The sequence below is a fragment of the Cololabis saira genome, chromosome 23 (assembly GCF_033807715.1).
Source record: "Cololabis saira isolate AMF1-May2022 chromosome 23, fColSai1.1, whole genome shotgun sequence".
NCBI lineage: Eukaryota > Metazoa > Chordata > Actinopteri > Beloniformes > Belonidae > Cololabis > Cololabis saira.
In genome coordinates, this window is record NC_084609.1 from 22,515,051 (window position 1) to 22,541,056 (window position 26,006).

The following is a 26,006-nucleotide window of genomic DNA, read 5'->3' on the forward strand; positions in this document are numbered from 1 at the left end:
AAACCCATGAATTGTGACTTAATGAACCCCCAAATTTGCAGGAAAAATTGTGACCTTGTAAACTCCTACATTTCCAATTAAAAACTCTCCAAAATTCTCCAAAATCATAAAAAAAAAAAATCATAAACTGTGAGTTAATAATCTTTATGTTTAGTTAAATTCACAGAACTAAACTTAGAAATGGTCATTTAATGAATCAACAATTTTGTAATTTTTTTGCATATTTGCACGATCATAATTTCAGACACAATAAGATTGAGAATTTGCAAGAAAACCCTTTGGGATCACAACAAAGATATTGCTTCTCTGAGGCATAATGCTTCACCCTGAAGAACTTAAATATTCCTCTTGGCATCCTTCTTAAGGTGGTTACAAATGAAGAAAGTCAATTCTACTTCTCCAATTGTTTATTGTTAGGCAGATTTTGTAGATTGGGGGCCATCTGGTGGCTTTGGGGGCCCTATGCATCTGCATAATCTGGGTCTGCCGCATGCCATATCAGTTTATCTCTTCATTTGCTCATGAAAGTGATACAACAGTTTCTATCATGCTTTCAGTTTGTGCGCGAGGAGGCTCTTTGTGCCTGGGAGGAGTTATGTCTGTGGTCAAAGACCTGCAAGATTAGAGTTTTCAAAATGTGCTGAATGCAGCACCGGAGCTAAACTTATAGTCACAAAGGGCTACATGCCTTTACTGAAGATGGAACTCACAGCAAAAAATCACTCCATTCCTCTAAGTGATGGAAACAGTATACCTCTGATAGGACTGGGGACTTATGGAGATCCTCGTTCGGTAAGGCAGGTTATTAAACCTGACAGAATTCAATATCTAAGTATATGATGTCATGTTTGATCCATGTGCCATGTTGTGAAAACACAAGTATCATGCTGTGTTTTCATTTATTTGTTTTATTTTCTCTGGCAGACCCCCAAAGGAACTGCCTATGAAGCTGTTAAACTGGCCATAGATGTTGGTTACAGGCACTTGGATGGAGCTTTGGTCTATTACAATGAGCACGAGGTGGGACAAGCAATAAGGGAAAAAATTGCAGATGGAACAGTGAAAAGGGAGGACATTTTTTACTGCGGAAAGGTTTGCAAAGTTTCCTTGTTTGTGTCTGAAACCCTTTTCTCTCTCCTGAGAATCACATTCTCTTAGGTTCCCTTAGATAACCTTCTGCCAAAGTTTTGCAACAACTAAGACTTCTTGTCCGCATTGATGTTTCAGTTGTGGAACACATTCCATCCGCCTGAGTTAGTACGACCAGCTTTGGAGAAAACACTGGAGACATTGAAGCTGGATTATGTTGACCTCTACATTGTAGAAATGCCCACAGCATTTAAGGTTGTATATGTATTTTAATTCAACTACAAATACCAGTACATGTTGCTATCATTTTTTTAATATAATTTTTATCATTTCATATACTATTTTTTAAGTATTTGCAATTAACCTCACAAAATCTTACTCTGATTTTCTGTAGCCGGGAGATACATTCTATCCCAAAGATGAGAATGGGAAGTGGCTTTATCACGAGACGGACCTTTGTGCTACATGGGAGGTGAGACTCATAGTCCTTCTTTTGTCAGAAAGGAAAGTTGTGCAAGTCGAGTTATTCGACTTCTTTAAGGACAAAACTGACTTAATGACTCATGGTCACTAGCCTGACTAGTGATGAAATTATGAAAATAAGTCAACTCACAATCCCATTTTGTTTTGCTGGTAAAAAGTTAATGATTTTCAGGGAATAGAGAGTCTGTCAAGGCGGTCAATAACCTTTATAGGATATGTTATCACCGTTGGTGATTTGTTTAAAGTTCAAAGTCTAGTTTATTTTCTGCCTGTGCTCGTCTTGCAGGCTTTGGAAACTTGCAAAGATGCTGGTCTGATAAAGTCTCTTGGAGTATCCAACTTTAACAAGCGTCAGCTGGAGCTGATCCTGAACAAACCTGGACTTAAACACAAACCAGTGTCAAACCAGGTACAAATGCTTTGATCCCATACAGTCAATAAATGATTTATGTGATGAGATAACCCAAACGTTTGTACTGTAGACAGACATTACAAGTTAGAATATGTCTTTGGTGTCTCCGTATGCAAGACTCACAAGGAAGTGTCTAGTCTGTCTGCATCAAGAATAACAACAATATTGTATTTTTACTCTTCCTAACAAAGGTTGAATGTCACCCGTACTTCACCCAGCCAAAGTTGCTGGAATACTGCCGGCAGAAGGACATCGTCATCGTTGGTTACAGCCCCCTGGGCACATCCAGGGATGCATCATGGTATGGACCTGCTTCACCTCAGACGCAAAAGATCACCAAAAAATTCAGTTTTTACTTTTCAACCTGTAATTTAATTGCCTAAATACATTTATTCTACAATTATATTATACTGAACAGTGCAGTTATATAAACAATAGTCCAAACTTGTGGAGTACTTTTATAAACTTGTCAAAGTTCTGCAAAGAACTTTACAATGTGGTCCTCATTCATCCATTCATAAAAACAGTGACCTCGTTCTTTTTATCTATAATTACACACCAATTAACATATCGGGACAAGCCAGAGCTCAAGGACACGTTTACACACGAGGAGTTGAAATCAACCCACCAGCTGAAGGACGACCTGCTCTACTCATTGATCCACAATATACCTGTTATACATTTGCATGCAGCAATTTGCAAATTCTTTGAACCCTAAACTTTATGAGAAGTAGTGCAATATTTATATTTAAATGATGAATATGTAAATTTAAACTTTTTTCATTTTTAAAAATGTCAGACAACAGCACTATTATTGTAAGAAGTACTTGGTGAAGTATTGCAACATTCATTGGGTTAATTGGTAAGAGGTCAGTAACATGGGGTCCTTGGCTGTTTGGTCTTTCAGAACTAAACATGAGGAGGAGTTCAACAGTCTGTGAAAGACTGTGTGGGCAAGTTCAAATTATGTTTAATAATTTTGCCGTAAAATGTATGGAATTAACTGGATTAATTTATTGTCATTGGACAAAAAAATTAACTGCACACCTCCCGAAATGAAATACTTCAATATGCAGAGGATATAAGATAAGGATTCCTTTATTCATATCACAGTGGAGACATTTTTGATTGGGAGAACAGACATATTCTGTGGTTGAAATCACTGCACAGGTTCAGAAACACCTTTCTGTTCAAGCAGCTGATAAATGCAAATGCAAATCTACCATTCAAATAAAACAACATGTTTATAGAAGATGCAATGGTGTGGGTGCCTTCTTTTAACCCAAGCTCATTTAAGGTGGACTGATGTGAATCAGGAAACTGATTTGACATCTGATTAATCAAAATTTTAAAGGAAACTATGGATGCTGCATCCTTCAGGCTAATGAAAAAGCACCCATCTGCATCAGCTTGCCATCAGCACACAGATGAAAAACCAGCATCTGTGCTCATGAGACCCTATTTGTGCATTTGTTACTGTTACTGGCACATTAAAGACAGTGTTAACGCTTCATGATAAATCAATATTTTAAAGCACGTGTTTTAAGGGAAGACTTTGCTTATTTCAACAAGACAATACCAAGCTACCTGTTATAATGAGACTTTATCTGTGCATTTGACATTAGTTACTTGCACATTTGGGAAAATGCCACAAATGCAGCAACATTGATGCCAATCTATGTATGTGTTTTTAGCGAAGGCTTTGCTTATTTCACAAGCAAAAACTGACCTACATGTAGCAATCAAACAAATTACCAAAAAGCTGAAGTTGCCTAATAACAGCCCTCCTTTATTGCCCATTAAATAATTTAGTAAATTATGAAATGAAATGTTACAAAACTGTTATAGACCATAATCAACTAAAGATGTAATGCATTAATACACATTAATATGTGTGCAGACAAAGTAAAAAAAAACAACTAAAGATGTAATGCAACACAGCAATAAACATGCTTCTCTTTCAACATTTTGTGAACGTGTTTCTAGCAGGATTTCTTTTCTCCCATCATTTTTCTCAGCCTCCCAGCATAATTAGAAAATGAGAAATTAAAGCACCGATCTCTTAAACAGGGTCAACCTCAAATGTCCCCCTCTGCTGGAAGATGAACTACTGTCATCAATTGCCAAAAAGTATAAGAAGACCACAGCGCAGGTGTGCTTAAGGTTCAATGTGCAGAGGGGAGTGGTAGTCATCCCAAAGAGCTTCAGCCATGATCGTATCAAGGATAACTTTGATGTAAGTTTGTATTCCACCAATTTTTGTAGAAATTTAAAATATCTGCAATTAACACATCCAAAAAACAGACTTTTGAAATAATTTCTTAATTAATCCGTCACAACTCCAGATATTCGACTTCTCTCTCTCTGAGGATGAAATGAAGGCGATAGAGGGGCTGAACAAGAATATTCGTTTTGTGGAGCTTCTCATGTGAGTATGGTGTGTTTTTTTTTTTATTTCTCTCTCTCAGGACCAGAAGATTAATATTTCTCTTATACTGTCTCAACAGGTGGTCTGACCATCCAGAGTATCCATTTCATGACGACTACTGATTCCACAAATTTCCAGATCACTTTTCCATCATTGTCAGCTTGATTACTTATGAACTGAACAACCTTTTTGTGCCTTAATTTGAGACTTTATGAAACACTTCCAATGTTTACTGTACTATACTGACTTTATTGAAGTTGGACACCTGTTCATTTCAAAAGTGACTCTGCAATCTTTATCTAAAACTATTTTTGTTCTCAGTTACATTAAAAATCTCTTAGATTAAAATGAAAACGAAAAATAAAAAGTGATATTTTTCTTTTGATGCTGAATTGTTTTGTAATCACTTAGGTCATGTTGTGTGTGAACTTTTTGTACCCACACTGCATGTCTTTGTCGTCATTGAGTATCTCTCTATGGCTTATCTGTGTCTCGTTTTCATTGCTATATGTCTACATATGCAAAATGTTGGTCATTCAGGCGTCCACTTTTGCCATGTTTTCCTTTTGTGAATGTTTTCATGTATTTTGTCTGGTTTTGTTAGGACCTAGGAACCTTTATTATATCACTGGAATAAGATCACGGCCCCCACTGGACTTCCGTACAATGTTGTCACTTGAATAACCTACTATGCTTTGTTAAAGATATGCAAGTTTAGCACATCCGGGCGCCGCCTTGTGTTCCTACTGCTGTACTTACAAACAAAATATACAGGACTGTGTCAGAAAATTAGAATATTGTGATAAAGTTCTTTATTTTCTGTAATGCAATTAAAAAAACAAAAATGTCATACATTCTGGATTCATTACAAATCAACTGAAATATTGCAAGCTTTTATTATTTTAATATTGTTGATTATGGTTTACAATTTAAGATTAAGATTCCCAGAATATTCCATTTTTTTGAGATAGGATATTTGAGTCTTCTTATATGGAGGATTTGGATTTTTTTTAAACTGACAGTTTTACATTTACATTTCATGATTCAGCAACACGAAATCATTAATTAAATGTGTCATTAATTAATTAAATGCAGTTTTACATTTCATGATTCTCACGCAACACTAAATCATTAATTAAATGTGTCATTAATTAATTAAATGCTGAAACAATAAATATATATTTTACTTAAAATGAATTATATTTTAATTAATTAATGACATATTTAATTTTAATTTTAATTAATTAATTACACATTTAATTAATTAATGATATATTTCATTCCCAATTCAATTAATTAATGATGTATTTATTTAATTTTGGCACAAAAAATCCTCCATATTCTTAAACCATGATCAGCAATATTAAAAGGCTTGCAATATTTCAGTTGATTTGTAATGAATCCAGAATGTATGACATTTTTGTTTTTGTAATTGCATTACAGAAAATCACTATATTCTAATTTTCTGAGAGAGTCCTGTACACAGTCGTCGGTTAAAATAAACAGATAACCAGGAAGCGCAAGTCTCATCTTTTTAACCAACTTAAAATTTACGGGGATTTCCGATGTAGCATTTGTTTTTCCGAGGGCTCCTGAACGCACCAGCGGCTTCCCCCTCCCTGCTAGTCACAGTTAGCAACGCCGGCTAATGTGGCTACAACACCCGCAGACGACGTTAATTTACACCGAAACTCACCTCCGGTGAAACCAAACAAAGCCGTGTTTGTCTTTTTTCCTCGTTGTTCCTATTTACCACGCTCAAACCACGACAAAGTAACCTGTTCGCGGGACATTTGCAAGCCCAGCGCCTAGTGTTTAGTTGCGCAACGCAGAGCTAAGCTGCGTGTAGCCGCCGCGGAGCTACAGATGAATGGAGGTGGATCCGAGCAAAACTGGCGTTAATTCGTGTTTAACGATGAAGAGGCACGGGTGCTGAAGAAGCCAGAGCTGCTGCTAAAGGGAGATGGATCAGAGGGATCAGTGGACGGAGGGCTGCCCAGGTGTGACGGCGGGGGGGCGATAACAACAACACCAGGGACTGTAGCTGCAGCTGCTTTATTTACACCTGCACCCTCTCAGATCGGCGTCCACCACGTCCTGCAGGATTGATATTCGTGCATGAGGGATGGTGCCACGGCGGGGTGACCCTGCCCTACCCAGGTAGGGAGGACTGTCCCCGGCCTGAGCCTGGCCCGGCCCGGAGGAGGATGGGAAGACTCAGCCTGGCTGATCCACTTCACCACAACTTTCTGCTGCTTCATTTAGGATCATGACGGACGCGGAGGAAGAAGTCACACAAGAGTTGTTACAATGATGGATTAATCAGCTCCAACAAGACCCCCCCCCCTTTTTTTTTTTTAAATTTTATTTTTATTTTTTCCACATTACTTTTGTAAAGACTGTGGCACTGGAAACACAACAGACTGTGGCACTGGAAACATGTCTGCGTTTGCAGAGTTCGTGCCCCCTCCCGAGTGCCCGGTGTTCGAGCCGAGCTGGGAGGATTTCTCCGACCCTTTAGGATTTATCAACAAAATCCGACCCATCGCAGAGAAATCGGGCATCTGCAAGATCCGACCCCCCCAGGTAGACACACACATTCAACAATGATTGGAGAATGGTTGGAAGTGTGGTGTTATTTCTTTTATTTTGAGATTTGACTCTTACTTAACCTGCGTAATTTCGGTTACGCATGCGCGAAGGCTCCACGGTATTAGTTCCAGCTCCTCTAATAAAGGTCAAAACAAGCGGCGTTTCTTCGCACTTTGTACGATACGCTTCCTTGCTAACGTGACACCGTCTGCTTGTTTTTTTTTTAGTACATTTCTATAAATTCAACAGTTATTGATGTGTTGGCGAGTTCAATGATGGTCCCAGATTAATGTCATGATGCGACATTGGACTGTAGAAGGCCTGGGCTGCTGCCAAAGCACATACACTGATTTATAACCCTTATTTTATTTTATAAATGCAACTTTCTGTCAGCATGCATTTTTGTGTCTATGTGGCCATTAAAACAGCTAATCTGCATTTAAAAATAAGGTGTTTTATTTATTTATTTATTAATTTTTTAAATCCACAACTGCTTTTTTTTTCATAAACTATGAATGATGTTTCGGTATGAATGCTTCTTTACTTTTTTGAGGGAAACTAATCATTCTTAAGATGGAGTGTTGTCCTTCTTTCCAAATATGTTGTTGTCTTTGGAGTTGTAATATTTCTGGTTTCTTGTCTGTCAGGACTGGCAGCCTCCTTTTGCCTGCGATGTTCGCAACTTCCGCTTCACTCCAAGAGTGCAAAGACTAAATGAACTTGAGGTGAGTTTGACTAAAACATGTAATGTGCAATCTAGTTCAAAGCTGTGTTTTGTTTTTAATTAAAAAAAAAAAAAGAAAAAGAGAGGCAAGCCACGTTTCTTTGTATGGAACAAGGCTAAGTGCTTGACATTGAATGTAGAGCAAGCTGGTAAAGAAAAATTCAAAAGTATATTTAAAATAGACTTACAACAACCAACAAGATTAAACAGTATAAAGTCAAATAGAGTAGGAGCTATAAATAAACAAAATTAAAGTTTCAGTGCAGTGTGTGAAGTTCACAATTGCCTTGATAAGCAGCGGCAAAGAAAAAAGGTTTTTAACAGTGATTTAAAACCGCTGAGAGTTTCAGCAGACCTGCAGTTTTCTGGGACTTTGTTCTACATGCGAGAAGAGGGAAATGCTATAATATTTGGAAGTATTGTGAGAGAAAAAAAAACACCAAATGTAGATTGATCAGCTACAAAGTTGAAGTCACTGAGAGATACTGTGAATAACATCATATATCCTTCCAAACCAGCATTCATGCTGCATAGTCTTGGGCCCTGGCAGTCATTAAGGTTTTATTTGACATGTACCACCCACTTAAACGTTATGAAAGACCAAGCACCCCCCCTTCGTGGCAAGTGCACACCGAGGTCTGTCGTCTCCACCAAACAAGAACAAGAATCACCTCGCAGCATCTTTTAGTTCTCAAAAGATACCATGTCCACAACCCGTAGAAATCACCAGTGCTTCTCAGATAAACATGAGTATACATACTTTGCTTCCAGCTACAGGATCTTTTGTCTTAAGCCTGGGGTGCTCAAGTTTGGGCTGTTGCAGGCGAAACATGATCGTTGTAAAAGATATATGATGATATCTTTTGCCGTAGTTGTTAATCAATGGTTCTACGCTGAGCAGCTCGGCGACAACCATCTCAAAGGTCTCGTGACTAAAGATTACCTGGGGTATTTTTCTGACTGTGTCAGAACTCCTTTGACTTCATAACGCAAAATGCCTCTTCTCCCAAACCATGACCCGAAACATATTCTCCTTCTTCACTGATTTAAAAAAAAAAATGAAATCAGAACACATATAATATGCCACTAAACATGTTCTTTTTGTTTATTGTTGGTTGCTTCACAGTCAACGAATGATGATGATGCAATTGTACTTATGTCGTGGCCTATGATTGAGGAGGTTTCATCATGATACAGTCTGCACACACCAGTGCTGAGGTCCCACCCAAGATTAAACTGTTGCTAGTTGTACAGAGTGAGATGTAATGGTCTCATATGGCAGTGAAGTGTGTGCTATGTATAGGACGTCTTATTCTCTTAAAAGCAATACAAACAAACTTTGCCAAGCAAGATTGTTTCTTGCTTGGTCTTGGTATTGTTTTCTCTTCTGTCATTACTTCCTCTGATGCCTTAGTCTCTCATGTCATCCACTATAGCCCAGTGTTTTAGCTTATTCTTATAGACAGTATTGATGTAAAGTGAAACAGAGTTTCACTTTAAAGGCCATAGACAGACGTCCAAAGTTACTTTGGGTGGTTTTTGTTGATGGTATGGATAGGAGGCTGCAGGAACTGGGTGATCTTGGCTAAAATTAATAAAATATTCTTTAAAATGAAATTGGAACTGATGTTTTAACATGAAAATAGTCCTTGGTGTCCATTTAAAAATGTCTCTTCATCCAATTCATGGTAGTGAAGAATTTCCATTAAAGGCATTTTGATATTGCTTTCATGAACGTGCCTTCGGTGGCCAACAGAACATTGACTGTAATCTTTCCCTTCTCCTGTTTTTTCAGGCGCTTACTCGGGTTAAGCTCAACTTTCTGGACCAAATTGCAAAGTTCTGGGAGTTGCAGGGATCAAAGGTTCGATTCCCTCACATAGAAAGAAAAGTTTTGGACCTCTATCAGCTCAGTAAGGTAAAAGTTCTTTTTCTTTTCTTTTTGTAGTGCGTGATAATGGTAAAATGTTGTCTGTGTCTGTCATGCTGGTGAAACACTCATATTGGACATGTCTCTTCTTCAGATTGTATCATCTGAGGGCGGTTTTGAGGACGTGTGTAAAGAGAAGAAATGGTCCAAAGTAGCCAGTCGCATGGGTTTCCCATCGGGGAGAGGCACGGGTTCACTTCTGCGTTCACACTATGAGAGAATCCTTTATCCCTACGAGCTCTTCCAGTCCGGTGCCACACTAACTGTGAGTGTTGCTTGTGTTTTCTTCTTTTGTTTGTTTTCTTTTATTCTACATAATCCTGCTGGAAATAGTTTGGTAATTAGTGTGAAATCTTAACTTTACAAGTTTCCAGCCATCAGGGCACAGGAATGTAGTGTTGTTTGGCAGCTGTTCTGCGAGTTCATGCTGCCACAGATTCATTTCCAACATTGTTGCTCACTGGTTGAGGAGTGAGGTTGTTTTTGTTCTTTTTTTTCTCTCTCTTTCTCTCCCTCTCTCTTCCTCCATGAATTTATTTCACCTACAATTAGTATCAGACTTGGACCACGTTATACTGCAGGACACCAACCGAACTTGGCTTCTTGCTCATAATTTTGACTCCCCAGTAACTCTGTTTCTTCAGAAATCATGATATATTTATAATTTTCAAAAGCTGTTTTTCTTCTTAACCCCACTCACTGTTTAAATAAAGGGCCTCCAGCGGCTTTATGATGATGAAAATGACGGAGACGACATAGATGAGGGAGTCGGTGAGGAAGCGATGGAGGACGACCAGCAAGATGAGGAGGACGACAAGGAGCGAGATGGGGATGGTGATCTGGCACAAACCAAAGACCACCTTCTGCCTGAGAGACGCTCCAGGCGGCTAAAGTCAGAGGTAAAAGGCAAAGCAACTATTAATATTAATGAGAGTCCTATTCCCCAGAGGCTAATGTCGATGCTGTTGCTGTGTTTCTCTAGAGGGAAAACAAAGAGCCGAAAAGCCTCAAAATCTTCGGAACAAGTCCCAGGATGGTTGGTTTGGAGATCGTATCAGCTGGTCAGTGTCATTTCTTTGGCATCCTTAAAATCAGCCGATAATGGTATCGGATAGATGGTGTTATTTACATTTGCATCTTTCTTCTTTCATTTAGATGATGGCTTCAATAAGAAGCAGCGTCACCTCAAGGCCCAGGCGTTTGCCATCAAAATGAGACCACGCAAGGAGACCCTGGAGGTCAACTTTGTGAGAGCCATTTAATTTCAATGACATTGAATAGTCACTGTTCATTGCCCTGACTCAGCAATGCTTGACAATCCTCGTGTGTTCTTCGGCGCCGATCCCTCAGATTGACCTGTATTTCTGCATGGTGTGTGGACGAGGCGATGAGGAGGACCGGCTCCTGCTGTGTGATGGCTGTGATGACAGCTACCACACCTACTGTCTCATCCCGCCTCTTCAGGATGTGCCCAAGGGGGACTGGCGATGCCCCAAGTGTGTTGCTGAGGTAATGTTTGAACATTGTCTAAAAAGTTGAGACATCTAAACAAAGATTTGCGTATGTAAAATGATAGTTCTCATGGACCCAATATAACAGAATCACAACATAAAGTATGGTGCCCAAAGGGGCACCGTAAGTCTTGTGTTTTGTGGAATTTAGTATGTTTGACTTCGTTTTTCTTTTTTTTTCCTGAAAACTTTTGTTCTCTGTCTTTTCTTGCGATTGAAGTGCCTTTTTTGGGTCGCATGTGCTCTTTGTCTTACGTAAAAAAAAAAATGTTTTTATGTTTTCTGCCTTTTTTTATGTTTTGTTTTTGATTTGCTATTGCAATTTTTCTTAAGGCCACTCCAGCAAATAATTATATTGATGTACTAAATCAGTGGTCCTCAACCTTTTTTCAGTGATGTACCCCCTGTGAAACATCTTTTCAGCCAAGTACCCCCTAACCAGCGCAAAGCACTTTTGGTTGTAAAAAAAAAGACCTAAAACAGAGCACTGTGCCATCTGTAACTGATTTATTAAACGTAAAAATATTGCTGCTATGCTTCAACCACGACTCCATCGTTGGTCCAAGTGATTGACAGGTGAAGCCAGGTGGCATTTGACAGGTTAGGTGGAACCATCCTGGTGTGGGGGATACTCTGCGGTTTTAGGATAATAAGTTGAATAGCCTACTCCTGAAGATACAATTAATTTGATGAATTTAGAATTATATTTTCCTCAATTATTTATGAAATATTTATTTTTAAAGGATTTTTGCATGGATGCTACTTTTTAAATATATGTATATTTTTTATATTTTTCACGTACCCCCTGTAGTGCCTTCACGAACCCCCAGGGGTACGCGTACCCCCAATTGAGAACCACTGTACCAAATAACAGAAATTGTGAATTTGTCATCTTTCTGCTGGATATTTGATACAAAGTGTGCATGAAGTGCATTTCCGTTGTAACAAGGTTGTTGTTGATTTTCTGTCCCAGGAGTGCAGTAAGCCCAGGGAGGCGTTTGGCTTCGAGCAGGCTGTGAGGGAGTACTCTCTGCAGAGCTTCGGAGAGATGGCCGACCACTTCAAATCTGACTATTTCAACATGCCAGTTCATGTATGTAGTGAAGGAGGATAAGTTAACAGCTAGAGGCCAGATGTGCTAAGTTAGGACGGCAGATTTAACCAGGCCCACCTTGTGCCCTCAGATGGTTCCCACGGAGTTGGTGGAGAAGGAGTTCTGGCGTCTGGTCAGCAGCATCGAGGAGGATGTCATCGTGGAGTATGGAGCTGATATCAGCTCCAAGGACGTGGGCAGTGGATTCCCTGTCAGGGATGGCAAGAGGAGGCTGCTGGGAGATGAAGAGGTGAGAGGATGGTTATATAATGCTCTGCACTTCCATAAACCCAAAGAACGATGACACAACTCTGGCGCAGAGTAAAATTTAGCATTTCCTGCCCAGACTGTGGTTGCATGACAGTTGAGCAAGTACTGAAATTAAAGAAGGAAAAAAAAAAAGGCTACAAAATTATTTTTATAGCTTATTATTAATGATTCACATGCACATACTTTTTATCAGCTTGAAAAAGATTTTGTGCTTATTTTTTATATTGCTTTCCTGGGGACAGTTTTATCTTCATTATAAGCTTTTCTACTTTTATGTGTTTTTCTTTTTTCTTTTCTTTTTTTTTAAACAAAACATTGCAAGACACTTAAAAATAAACGCTTATGACTTGAAACCCAAGAGAATTGTTACACTTCCTTGGTCGGATGTCTGTCTAGTCATCCGCTCTGTTTGTTTTTTTGGTTAATGGAGTTGCGTCAAGTGAAAACATGTTTCCCCTCAAGTGAATCAAAACACTTATTACCTCTCGTGTCAGGAATACGCCAACTCGGGGTGGAACCTGAACAACATGCCAGTGCTGGAGCAGTCTGTGCTTGCCCACATCAACGTAGACATATCTGGCATGAAGGTGCCTTGGCTCTACGTGGGGATGTGTTTCTCCTCATTCTGCTGGCACATCGAGGACCACTGGAGTTACTCCATCAATTTCCTTCACTGGTGAGACGCCAGTTTGAATAAGATCAACAACTAACTATTTTATTTTAGTATTTATTTAATTCCGTTTGTCCCTTTTTAAAAAAAAAAATGTTTTTACTCCCTCTGTTCTCCAGGGGTGAACCCAAGACTTGGTATGGAGTCCCAGCTTCTGCAGCAGAGCAGCTCGAGGCTGTGATGAAAAAGCTGGCTCCCGAACTGTTTGACTCCCAGCCTGACCTCCTTCACCAACTGGTCACCATCATGAATCCCAATGTCCTCATGGAGCATGGAGTCCCCGTACGTAACCAGGGTGTAGGACGGGCACTTGATCTGATGAAACATCAGCCCGGTCTGCATCATCACCCGTCTCGTTTCTATGTAGGTCTACAGGACCAATCAGTGTGCAGGGGAGTTTGTGGTGACCTTCCCCAGGGCCTACCACAGCGGCTTCAACCAAGGATACAACTTTGCAGAAGCTGTTAACTTCTGCACCGCTGACTGGGTGAGAAAAAGCTTGTCATAATAGGCCTGTGTTGAAAAGATCGATTCTCCGATTTTAAATCGATTCTCATATTAATTCCTAAAAATTCACAGATTCATATGTCTAAAGATCGATTTAAAAAAAAAAAAAAAATCTTTTTTTTTCTTTTTTTTTTTTTTTTTCATCATTACATTACAACTTTTGGTACTTTTTTGTTTATGCCCAAAAAAGGAATATTTTGTTGGACACGAGAATAACTGGTGCCATGTTTTTGCCTTTAAATATGTTTAAAGGTATGAAAACATTAAAGTTTTCAGTTATAATTGCATACATTGTCTATATTTCTTTGCTTTATATACTGTCTTGGGGTTACATTTGCATAAATGTTAAAAACCAAATTCTCATAAATGGGGAAAAAATAAAAGCGATTTATTTCATCCTCTGTTTGTTGCCCTGGATCTGTTTGGTAATTCTGACCCACACGATGTTTCTGAAAGCAGTTTTATTAACAGTAAACCAAATCAATATCGGATTGAATCGAATCGTGATAATCGATTCTGAATCTTAAGAATCGGAATCGAATCGATTCTTGATATTTGAATCGATCCCCAGCCCTACGTCATAACCTTATTTTTAAAAGCAAAACTGGATAAATGTATTAACTTTTCACGCTTGCCTCTCAGTTACCAATGGGCCGCCAGTGCGTCGCTCATTACCGACGACTTCACCGCTACTGCGTCTTCTCCCACGAGGAGCTCTTGTGTAAGATGGCGGCCGACCCCGAGAGCCTCGACGTGGAACTGGCTGCTTCCGTCTTTAAGGAAATGGGAGATATGATGGACGAAGAGACCAGACTCAGGCAGGCTGTCCAAGACATGGTGAGTAGCGTCTTCCTGCTTTGTTAACGTAGGAAATAAGTGCGTGTTGTGGGTAATGATGTGGCTTTAACCCTGTGGTTTAGATCAAAGTTGAACATGACACCTTTCGGTTAGAAGTGGCCTCATTATTTTCGTTTTTCTTAACGTTCAGGGGGTGCTGTCGTCAGAACAAGAGGTGTTTGAGCTTGTTCCAGACGACGAGCGTCAGTGCTACAAGTGTAAAACCACCTGTTTCCTGTCTGCACTGACCTGTTCCTGTAACCCTGATCGACTGGTTTGTCTCAACCACACAGCAGATCTCTGCGACTGTCCACTTGGCAATAAGTGTCTCAGGTGTGATTTTCCTCTGGTGCCGAGCAAACGCTGTTTAACCAAAATAAATGTGTTTTTGTTATTGTCATCTGGCTAAATTTAAAATGAAATGAGTCACTTCTATCAGTGTCTTTTAGCCTTCGATTACTTTTACTTTTCTCTTTAGTTTACATCATTTGTACCATCGTCACATTTCTGTTCGATCTATTCCAGGTATCGTTATGATCTGGAGGAGTTTCCCTCTATGCTGTACGGTGTAAAGACACGGGCGCAGTCCTACGACACCTGGGCAAAGAGGGTTTCGGAGGCACTGTCTGCAGACCAGAAGAACAAGAAAGGTGTGTACTTTATCACCAAACTAGACCCCCCCCCAAACACTATAATCTATTTGATGCAGAAAACCAAAATATCTGAGCCATGGGAGAATAATTTCGCAGGTCACAGCAACTTTTGTTGTGAGTAAAACAGATTATTTATTTTTGCTTTAATTATTGAGAGCGTTTAGCTCCATAAAAATGTTACACGTGTAATTTTACTTAATGGGATGCATGTATACTTCAACTACAAGGATCTGGTGAGTTTAACACATTTTATCACATAAAACCACCTAAAAATGGTTCAAGATACAACTTAAAAATATTTGACTTTCTAAGAAATAAACCTTTATTGGTATTTGTGCAGTTTTAAAGCAGTAGGTGGGTTTATTTGACAGAAACAAAATGATAGAAATACTCTTGAAAAAGTATTTCACAAGCAAATGAAAATCTAAAGTGACCCACCCTCTTGCTGAAACTTGAAAATAACTCACCCATGACTCAGATTTACTTGGCAAGCATTGCCTGAGCTTTGTGTTTTCTCTCCCATCGATTGATTGTTTGTGACTGTTCATGCCTGTAAATATAAAGATGACTTAGTTCCCTCTGTTTGTCTTCCTATAGATCTTATTGAGCTCAAAGTTCTGCTGGAGGATGCAGAGGACAGGAAGTACCCCGAGAACTCCTTGTTCCGTCACCTGAGGGAGATGGTCAAAGAAGCGGAGACGTGCTCGTCTGTGGCCCAACTGCTGCTCAGCCGCAAGCAAAGGCACAGGTCCGTCCTCGCGTATATGCAGCAAACCCCTCATTTAAGTGCACAGGCTAATCCCAGCCACTTAGGAAGGACTCATTGGTCAAAAGTACACACTGAAGGTGTTTTCCATGGTTTTGTTTCTAGCAGTCGCCTCCGTTCTTCTGAGAGCAGTCGTAATCGCACCAAGCTGACTGTGGATGAGCTCAAAGCATTTGTGGACCAGCTTTACCGGCTGCCTTGCATCATCAGCCAAGCGCGACAGGTCAAGGTCAGTACCACCGCATGATGGACAGAACATATCTACAGTCATTCAGTCAAACTCTTGGTGTGAAAGTAGCCAGTCTATCCCCACTCTTCTCCATTATTCCCTCCTTGTAACCCTCTCCGACCTGTCCTCGTTTTCCTTTACCGCCGCTGTGACTTCAGGAGTTATTGGAGACTGTGGAGGACTTCCATGAGCGAGCCCAGGTGGCTCTCTCAGAAGAAATGCCTGATTCTTCCAAGCTGCAGGCCCTGCTGGACCTCGGCAGCGGCCTGGACGTGGAGCTGCCAGAGCTGCCCAGACTCAAGCAGCAGCTGCAGCAGGCGCGCTGGCTGGACGAGGTGAGCGCTTATCTGACACAGAACCTGTTCTCCTGCTTTAAATCAGGAGACCAAGGGTTTAGCTCCTGCACAATATTACAACACTTGCTTGTGTGTTTATTCAATTTCATAATTGATTTTGAGTATTTGTTTTCTAAACGTTTCTTAAACTTTGTCAGGAAAAACAACTTCTGCTCGCATGCCAGTAGTGTTGGCAGAAATAATGGTTGTATCTGACTTTCTTTGGCGTTGTCATCACATCCCAGGTGCGTGTCACCCTCGCTGAGCCCCAGCGTGTCACTCTGGAGCTGATGAAGAGGTTGATAGACTCCGGAGTTGGTCTGGCTCCACACCATGCGGTGGAGAAGGCCATGGCCGAGCTGCAAGAGGTCCTCACTGTCTCTGAGAGATGGGAGGATAAGGCTCGCGCCTGCCTGCAGGCCAGGTAACATTTCACTGCTACAAAGACACTGACGAGCTCACATTTCCCTGATTTTATGAAAAATCCAAAATACACAAAAACATACTGCCATGAAGAGGCTATGAAACGCTGAAGTTGCTTCAAGTTAGCAGAGCAATGTTGAAAAAAAAAAAAAAAAAGCTTTTACGGTGCTTATACTGTCACTAATAAGTAAATACATTTTTTTTTAAAACAAGTTAATTCGTCTAAGATCCTAATTGTTTGACATACGGTACATTTGCGATGAGAAGAGTAATTCCTGAAAAGTGTAAGATATGTATAAAAGAAAAACAAACAATGGGGGATCCTTCTTTTTCTTTTTTTTCCACCAGAATTCCTTAAGGAGTTTGATGGAGTCAGAAATCACTGAAAAATGATCTATTTTCATATTTTGGCTCTAAAACGATATGCAGACGTGGCAAGTTGCCCTGTTACATCCGCTTGTCAGGATTATTGCTATGAGCTTATAAACACACTCAGAGTTTGGGGGTAAGACGTGCCAAGAAATATGGGTGTCATTTAGTCTTTAGCCCCTTTTACATTGATGAATATCCTGCTTTTAACACCTGAATCTAGTGTGTCACCTGTCTTTTTTACATAAACTGACACGGTCTGACGTGTCAAGTCGGTTTCCACCAAAATCTCCCCTCTGAGGTTACATTTAATCGCATGTCAGGCCAAATGTAAACTGAGGAGTCACTTCATAAATCCCGTTGTTATTCAACAGTACTTGTATCCAGGTTCAGTACAAGAACATTGTGTTAAATTGTCTCCGTCATCTGCCTGCTTGTCTTCTTCTGACCTCAGGCCCCGTCACAGCATGATGACCCTGGAGAGCATTGTGCTGGAGGCAAGGAACATCCCGGCTTATCTGCCAAATATTTTGGCCCTGCGGGAGGCGCTGCATAAGGCCAAGGAGTGGAGCGCTAAAGTGGAGGCCATCCACAGCGGAAGCACCTACGCTTACCTGGAGCAGCTGGAGAGCCTGCTGGCCAGAGGTCGCTCCATCCCCGTCCGCCTGGACCCGCTGGCTCAGGTCGAGTCTCAGGTCGCTGCGGCCCGAGCCTGGAGGGAGAGGACGGCCCGCACATTTCTCAAGAAGAACTCCACGTACACTCTGATTCAGGTGGGCCATCTGAAAATACATGGCTTTCTTTTGTGCGTGTGTGTGGCCTCTGCTGAGATGCATGGGGTTATGCAAGGTTTTGGGTCTCGCAGAGGAAAAAAAACCTTTCTGATGATTTTACTGAAGTTGCTGACAAGCATGCTCTTTAAAGGCTAATATAACACCTGATTAATTCCTGATATCTCCTGTTCGTTTAATGAGAAAAGACTAATTTTAGTAGTTCTTTGTATACATTTCAAACAGCTTTCAGATCGTATCAGTCACCTTTTCAGTTTCTATAAAAACACGTAGAATCTGTTCACTGTATGTTGTAATTAAGTTAGTAAGGAAACGGGTGATTTTTGGTGCACTACTTGTGTGAACATCTTTTTAATCTGTTGTTAAAAAATGAATCTCGTTCTGCTTGGAACTCACATTTGTTCTTGTCCTGTTTAACTGAGGTGACCCAACAAATGTAAACAATACAGGCCCATCTCCAAGGTTTATAGCCTTTTTAAGGGTCTTGAATATATAGTAAGTGAAAAACTAAAATAGTTTAAATCTGCTTGAAGCTTAATCTTTACAATTATGCAATGCATTTGTTGTAAATGTTGTTCTATTTATAAGCATTTGTCTGTATGTGTGGCTGTGGTGTAACGGCTGTCCTCTTGGGCCAGCGTACATATTCATAAATCACCTAATTCCAGTTGACGTTAATGCATGCCTGTATAACAGCAGCTACTTGACATGTTGCCCTGAAATGAATAGGTTGGGTAACTATTACAAAAACTTGAATTCTGGTTCTCTCCAGGTTCTTAGTCCTCGTGCGGACATCGGAATATACGGCAACAGCAAGAGCAAGCGAAAGCGGGTGAAGGAGCTCATGGAGAAAGAGAGAGGCGGCTTTGATCCGGACGCCCTGAGCGACCTGGAGGAAAGCCTGGAGGAGATGCGGGATCCTTCTGCTGTGGTCGCGGCCTTTAAAGCCAAAGAGCAGAAGGAGGTGGAGTCCATTCACTCACTCCGGGCTGCCAACTTAGCAAAAATGGCCATGGCAGACCGCATTGAGGAGGTCAAGTTCTGTCTGTGTCGGAAGACGGCCAGCGGATTTATGCTGCAGTGCGAGCTTTGCAAAGACTGGTTTCACGGAGCGTGCGTCCCTCTGCCTAAAACAGGAACTCAGAAGAAAGTAGGTGTGGGTTGGCAGAGCAACAGCAAAGACTCTAAATTCCTGTGTCCGCTGTGTCAGCGGTCCAGACGACCGAGGCTAGAGACCATTCTGTCCCTGCTGGTTTCGCTGCAAAAGTTGCCAGTGCGTCTGCCAGAAGGAGAAGCACTGCAGTGTTTGACAGAGAGAGCGATGAGCTGGCAGGTAAGCATTTTATTCTCAGCTACGAGCCACTTCCTACTTGATTTTCAGCAAAGGTTTTCCTTGGATTTCTTTTAACTATATTTCCTTGCACCGGTCTAACTGTCCCACCAGGATAGAGCACGGCAGGCTCTGGCCACGGACGAGCTGTCCTCTGCCCTTGCAAAGCTGTCTGTGCTGAGCCAGCGGATGGTGGAGCAGGCGGCCAGGGAGAAAACGGAAAAGATCATCAATGCCGAACTGCAGAAAGCTGCTGCCAATCCTGACTTGCAGGTATCTCAAACCGTCAATTGTACCAACTGTGCTGTAATTCCTGTTTAAATGCATCAGTAATCCTCTGCAGTCTAGACAAACATTCCTGACTTCAGATGTAATTGTGAATTGGTCCACAAGAGGGCACCAAAGTATGTTTTATTGTTGGATGAGCTCAAGAAATGAAATATAGCAACTGCAGGTCATCCTTCTGTCTAACCTGCAGACCTTTGTTAATTAGCTTCAAGATAGAATAAAACATTGTTCAACATATTCAATATTTAAGTAACTTTACTGGCTAGTTCAGTTACAAAGGGAAACTGAGTTCAAGAAATCCCTCCTTCATGATCATTTTAGATATCACTTGTGTATGTTCCTCAGGGCCACATCCAAACTTTTCAGCAGTCTGGTTTCAGCAGAGCCGCATCACCTCGCCAGTCCGTGGACTACGATGACGAGGAAACGGACTCAGACGAGGACATAAGGGAGACGTATGGTTATGACATGAAGGTATGAAATGGCTCTTGTGGTCTGATTTTTAAACAATATTTCACCAAGCTCCGAATAATTGTTCATGTGCACATTGTAATTTGTGCTGTGGTTTGTCCAGGATCCAGGTGAGGTGAAGCCCTACCTGTTCTGTGATGAGGAGATTCCTGTCAAATCAGAGGAGGTGGTCAGTCACATGTGGCCGGCCGCCACGCCTTCGTTCTGCGCTGAGCACGCCTACTCGTCCGCCTCCAAGTCCTGCGTGCAAAGTGAGCCCACATTTGCTGTGTTTTGAGCAGAAATTGATTTATTTATTCATGAATTACTTGAGACATTCCATTCGCTTGTTTTCTCTGACAGAAACATGTTCAAAATATTGACTTTTCAGACCTGAGCACACCCAGGAAGCAGCCTCGGAAGACCCCTCTGGTACCCCGGAGTCTGGAGCCACCGGTCCTCGAGCTGTCCCTGCACGCTAAAGCCCAGCTGGAGGAGCTGATGATGCTGGGAGACCTGCTGGAAGTGTCCCTGGATGAGACCCAGCACATCTGGAGGATCCTGCAGGCCACACACCCTCCGTCTGAAGAGAGATTCTTGCAAGTCATGGAGGTAGGAAGGTCATGCATTACGTAACCTGATTGTGACAGCTGGAACCAAATGAAGCCACACACAGGAAATCAGTGGCCTAATTCTGGGATTATGATTGATTCCAGGGCCAAGAAAAATTACACCATGTACAGAATTAGGGTTATAATAAAGGTAATTTTAATTTTATCTTCCCTTTCTTTTCTTTAGCCTGACAACTCCCTGATGGAGAAGCCTCTAAAGATTAAACTTAAAGATTCAGAGAAGAAAAAGAAACGGAAACTGGAGAGAGCCGAGCACCACCATTTACTAATGGCCGCTGCTGCAGCAAGTGGAGCTTCCGCGATGGGAGAGATCAGAACATCCAAGTCCAAAGAGCTAAAGAGGGTCGGTCTGGAGCTGGGCTTGGGGGGCAAGACCAAAAAGAAGAAGCTCAAACTCAGCCTGGAAAAGAACCGGGAGATGAAGCAGTTGGCCAAACGGTTAGCCAAGGAGGAGAAGGAGAGGAAGAGGAAAGAGAAGGCAGCCGCAAAAGCAGAGGCCATCAGGGAAGGGCTGGAGAAGAGAAAAGAGAAGAAGATCCTGGACATTCCTTCCAAGTACGACTGGTCGGGGGCTGAGGACTCCAATGACGAGAATGCAGTGTGTGCAGCAAAGAACTGCCAGAGACCCTGTAAAGACAAGGTGAGGACACGTTATCCTCTCCACTGTTAAAGTTCAATGTGAAGTTTATTTCTATAGCACATTTAAAACAACCACAGTTGACCAAAGTGATGTACAGGTTAAAGCACTTTTTTTTTAATCCCCAAATCAACAATAGAAATAAGCAAGTATATCAAAACAAGAGCATAAAAACATAAATAATAAATAACAATGTCTACTAAAACCGTAGGGACAGCTGTTCCTCCGCCTCTCCTTTTCATTTAAATCTGGAAACTGTGAAATGCAGCTGATTGGTTGATCTCAGAGCTCTGACCGTGACCTGATCATGAACGTTTAAAAGCTCAGATAGGTAAGGAGCTGCCGTACCATTTAGACTCTCCAAGACAATCAATAACCTCTTAAACTGGATCCTGAACTGGGCAGGAACCCAGACCAGGTGCACAACACATGCTTATGCCGTTTGTTCCCTGTCAGAGGGCGAGCTGCTGTATTCTGGACAGATGGTAAACAACGGAGCAGCAACTGATCAATCTCAAAGTAGAGAGTTACAGTAATTCAGTTGCCAGGTAACAAAGGCATCTAATAGTTCACTCAACGTCTTTAGGGGGAAGGCAGGCTTCTACCCTACTTAAGAAAGATGAAAAAAAGCTATTTATAATCACTGATCTCTTTATCAAATTTAGCCCCAGAGTCAAGATTTCTCACAAATTGCTTTCAGTCTTATTCTTGTTCACATTGAGGACATTTTTTCCTCCAACCATGGGTGTACATGCTTAACACAGTTAAGCATAAGGTGTAAGAGACTCATTACTCTTTGTATGGACGGATACATTTGCAAATCATTAGCAAAACTGAAAAGCAACATCATGCTTTCCAAAACTGGATCTCAAAGAAAGCAAATGGAAGAAAAAAGAACTGGGCCCAAAACAGAGCCTTGTGGTACCCCACAGTCTGTACACAGCTGAGGAAAACTGGCCTACATAGACGGAGAAAATCCTGTCTGCCAAACATGACTGAAACCAGCTAAGAACTGTGCCTTTTAATTCCCCAAAAATCCCACGATACAGAGACAGCAGTGAGATCCGGGAGTACCAGAACAGCAGAGCGACCACAATCAGCAGACAAAAGCAGATCATGAAAAACTCTTAGCTGTGTTTTGTATACTGCTGAATAATGGTCATTTCCATCACTAGATCCAGACATGAAGCAGTGTGACACAGCAAGTAGATGATTGGTAGACAGACATAGCTGCAGATTATAACCATTAACAGAACTCAGAGGGGTGCAGGTTCACAAAACTGATGTCCTTTAAATGTTCTTTGGAGTTGTTTTTTTTTCTATTGATGTGGACAAGATCTTTGGAGATCATTGTTTTACCATTATTCATGCAAATCAAAATCATACAAGGAAATCTTGTAAAATTCAACATAAGACTCTTTTCTAGTCTGTAAAATCTCATATTGATTGAATTTCTCTTTTTTATCACTTCAATTAATATTTTTGCTTTGCAATTATGAACTTCAGGCTATTCATACAGGAAATTGATTGCAACACCTTTTTGGGAAATATACATCAAAAGAAATGTATATTTACCCGTCTGAAGTTGAGGCAAACTTGCTCATATATCCAGTAACATATCCTGGATCTTTTTTTGTTGTAGTTTTGTTTTTTGTTTTTTTAAACAAAGGCCTTTACAACTGAAACCTTTCCATTTTAGGGGCATAAAAAAGTTTGCATGACAAATAAATGATTGGCATGCCTAAACAGGATTTTTTTATTTTTAATTTTAATTTTTTTTTAAACATTTTTAACAGTGGAGCAGGATTTTTCCCCAAACTGATCGCCCCCAACACTAAAGGTCCTATGGGGATCTAAAGATGTCTACAAAGTTCAGTATATTTTTATTTAGTGAAATTCCCACAACTGCTAACTCATCAAATGAAACATGATGCCATGCAGCTCATTTTGGCATCGGTCAACTGTCCATTTCCCTGAAAAAGTTTTTTTTTTTGTTTGTTTCCTTTTTGAATAGTTAATACCAAACATTTCTCTAAATGAAAGTCTCCTGTAACTTAAGGTATTTGAATATCAACAGCTGATAGCAGCACTGGAACACCTTAAAGAGAATTACACATAACATATTAACAGGTCACATTGATTCCGTCCTATTTGGACTGAACGCTGGCGACTTGAGACCAAGTTAACCAGTGTCCCGTTCTGGGTCCTCTGCGTCTCCTGGACAGCCAATCAGAGCTTTGGGATGAGTAGGCCTGCAACTATGTGGGAATAGAAAGGATGAAATGGTGAAGTTGCTGCTGTAAAAAAAAAAAATCAGCTCTGGCCATCTATTTGTGGCTCCGTGAATTGTACTGATTTACCTTTTGTTTTTTGAGTTCATTGAGTTTATTGCGACAAAAGGGCTGTTTTTGTAACTATAATTCTAAATTTCATTCATATAGAGTCTATTACAACAGAAGTTCTCTGTAGGATCTTTCCAGAGACCCAGAACATAAACCCCCGAGCAATTATTACATAAACATAAGCATAAACACTGGCAGGTAAAAACTCCCCTGGTGGGAGAGAAACCTTAAGCCAAACAGTGGCAGAGAAAAACTCTCCTTTAGGAGGGAAAAAAAACCTTGTAAGGGGGGACCCTGCTGCCGGAGGCCGGCTGGGCAGAGCAGGAAAAGAGAGAACAGACAGAGAGAATGAAGAACAGAGAAAGGAGAGACACAGATACAAGCATAAGCAGATGTATACAGCAGACACTGAGGTGGTCGGGGGGGGGCGGGGGGCGGGGGGGGGCTGCAGGTCTGCAGGTCTGCAGCACGCAGCTCTTGAAGCTCTGGCCTGCAAACATGCACAGAAGAGAAAAAGAGGGGGGGGGGGGGTGCAGAACAGCACAACAAACTACAAGAACGATGGACAACAATGATTGTGATGATGAGATACTTCTAATTAATAACTGAGAAAGGAAAGAGAAGGAGGGGTGATGGGCACCGCTCAGTCGGTGTCCCCTTGCAGTATAGGCCGATAGCAGCATATCTAGGATGAAGCTATGTTTAAAACAAGCTGCTCTAGTCTTGTTCTATAGCTCCAGCTACGACTACTGGCCCTAAACACACTAGAGTTTACACTAACTACGTTTACTACGTTGCCTGTGTGTTCATGTGAGATGTAAAGGGCTTAATGAAGCACAACACACTGGGTTGTGTTTATTGAATCTATACTGAGCAGGCTTTACAGATCAAAATTTTAAGGATATTTTTTTCTGCAGTAAATGATCTAACTGTCCCGAGTGCTATTTCGTATTACTCAAATTGCATACAGTGTGAAAGTATTCAATATTCCACAGAATAAAAATCTAGAAAGCATTGATTTGTCTGCACCAGAGATGTAACATCCTCTCAAACGTTGACATTTCCCTGTTTCCAGGTGGACTGGGTGCAGTGCGACGGCGGCTGCGACGAGTGGTTCCACCAGGTCTGCGTGGGCGTGTCGTGTGAAATGGCGGAGAACGAAGACTACATTTGCTTGGACTGCTCACGGAAAGCAGCCGGCGCAGGCGTGACTGTGGAGTTGGTGGAGGAGAGCGTCACGGTGCTGACGACGGCGATGTGCGGCGGCATCCAGAGCGCAGCGTCGGCGGCCGCCGTGGCCTCGTGGTCCTCTGCTGCCCACGTGAACCCGGTAACTTTACATCAGCAGCAAGAGCCTCAGCAGGGCAGTTAGCGCTAAAAATGGCCGAAGGACTGACCACCTCCACGCAGAACACAGCGTCCTGTTACAACAACGACGAGAAAGGCTTCTTTTGAATGTGGAAGGGGGAGCGGCGACTGTAACTTTCCGATTGTAAAGCACAAGACGTGGTTTTCTGTGTGAGTCTTCAGGAATGACACATTTTCTAAGTGGAAAGGTGTGTTGTAGGTGCACAGACTTAGTCCTCCTGCAACAGTTTTACGTGTAGAAATACCCACCAGCTACTTCCTCAACAGTAACAAGTCTCTGCTTTACGTACTTTACAGTCAAACACCCTCCTACTCAAGCTGTTGTATTCAGTGCAAAGAGACAAATCTGTTCCTGTCCCAGGACGTCCGGCCCGCTCCCCTCTGCCCTCCGCCTTGCCCCTCAGACAGTAACATCTCCTTGTGTAGGACTCGAGGATAGGGAGAAAATGGTTATGTAGTGAAATTATTTATAATGTATATAGGTTTTAAACAAAAAAATGGATTGTGTTTTTTTTTTTCTCACCTTTAATAAACTATTCCTAGTCAAACGACCGGTAATTGTACTGTTTTTATTTTTTTTTTTATCTTGCAAGCAAACTTGATTAATTGAAAAGCTTATTTACTGAAAACTGCTTCATCTCATAAAAACATGGGGGGAGGAGACATGGCAGCCATAAATGTACACTTAATGCTATAAACTAAAACATCTGCAGCTCCAGTTTTATTCTCTTGATGCCTCTTGACCCAATGAACAGCCGGAGCGCTAGCGTCTGGCCGTGGTAAGCAATTAAACTTTTCATGCCACTTATTACCTCCATTGCAGTACAGATGCAGAGTTCTGGTATAT

At 41.3% G+C, this 26,006-nt stretch overlaps 2 protein-coding genes across 3 annotated transcripts; both read left to right on the forward strand.

Moving 5' to 3' along the window:
- The first annotated feature begins 587 nt into the window (after positions 1–587).
- On the forward strand, positions 588–4,797 carry LOC133424522 (aldo-keto reductase family 1 member D1-like). The gene is made up of 9 exons (XM_061715190.1): positions 588–792; positions 925–1,092; positions 1,228–1,344; positions 1,484–1,561; positions 1,859–1,981; positions 2,176–2,285; positions 4,055–4,220; positions 4,330–4,412; positions 4,492–4,797. The coding sequence occupies exons 1-9, from the start codon at positions 685–687 to the stop codon at positions 4,532–4,534; spliced, it is 996 nt and encodes a 331-aa protein (XP_061571174.1). The 5' UTR covers positions 588–684; the 3' UTR covers positions 4,535–4,797.
- A 1,218-nt stretch (positions 4,798–6,015) lies between these two features.
- On the forward strand, positions 6,016–25,710 carry kdm5a (lysine demethylase 5A). 2 transcript variants are annotated; one of them, XM_061715279.1, is made up of 28 exons: positions 6,016–6,998; positions 7,652–7,729; positions 9,524–9,646; positions 9,753–9,923; positions 10,372–10,557; positions 10,641–10,719; positions 10,814–10,905; positions 11,009–11,167; positions 12,143–12,262; positions 12,354–12,512; positions 13,027–13,208; positions 13,322–13,484; positions 13,570–13,689; positions 14,352–14,546; positions 14,698–14,879; positions 15,072–15,196; positions 15,797–15,947; positions 16,071–16,194; positions 16,353–16,529; positions 16,775–16,953; positions 17,776–18,094; positions 18,885–19,445; positions 19,557–19,715; positions 20,076–20,204; positions 20,305–20,452; positions 20,572–20,792; positions 20,979–21,452; positions 24,867–25,710. In XM_061715279.1, the coding sequence occupies exons 1-28, from the start codon at positions 6,852–6,854 to the stop codon at positions 25,161–25,163; spliced, it is 5,220 nt and encodes a 1,739-aa protein (XP_061571263.1). In that variant the 5' UTR covers positions 6,016–6,851; the 3' UTR covers positions 25,164–25,710. The 2 variants fall into 2 exon arrangements, with proteins under 2 accessions (XP_061571263.1, XP_061571264.1); XM_061715280.1 differs by having other exon boundaries at positions 20,100–20,204.
- Positions 25,711–26,006: the final 296 nt, after the last annotated feature.

Coding starts and splice junctions, on each gene's coding strand:
- kdm5a (XM_061715279.1), top strand. CDS start 6,852: ATGTCTGCGTTTGCAGAGTTCGTGCCCCCTCCCGAGTGCCCGGTGTTC. Junction 12,513..13,026: donor GGCTGCTGGGAGATGAAGAG/GTGAGAGGATGG, acceptor CTCTCGTGTCAG/GAATACGCCAACTCGGGGTG. Junction 15,197..15,796: donor AGACCAGAAGAACAAGAAAG/GTGTGTACTTTA, acceptor GTCTTCCTATAG/ATCTTATTGAGCTCAAAGTT.
- LOC133424522 (XM_061715190.1), top strand. CDS start 685: ATGCCTTTACTGAAGATGGAACTCACAGCAAAAAATCACTCCATTCCT. Junction 1,982..2,175: donor ACAAACCAGTGTCAAACCAG/GTACAAATGCTT, acceptor TTCCTAACAAAG/GTTGAATGTCACCCGTACTT. Junction 2,286..4,054: donor ACATCCAGGGATGCATCATG/GTATGGACCTGC, acceptor TCTCTTAAACAG/GGTCAACCTCAAATGTCCCC.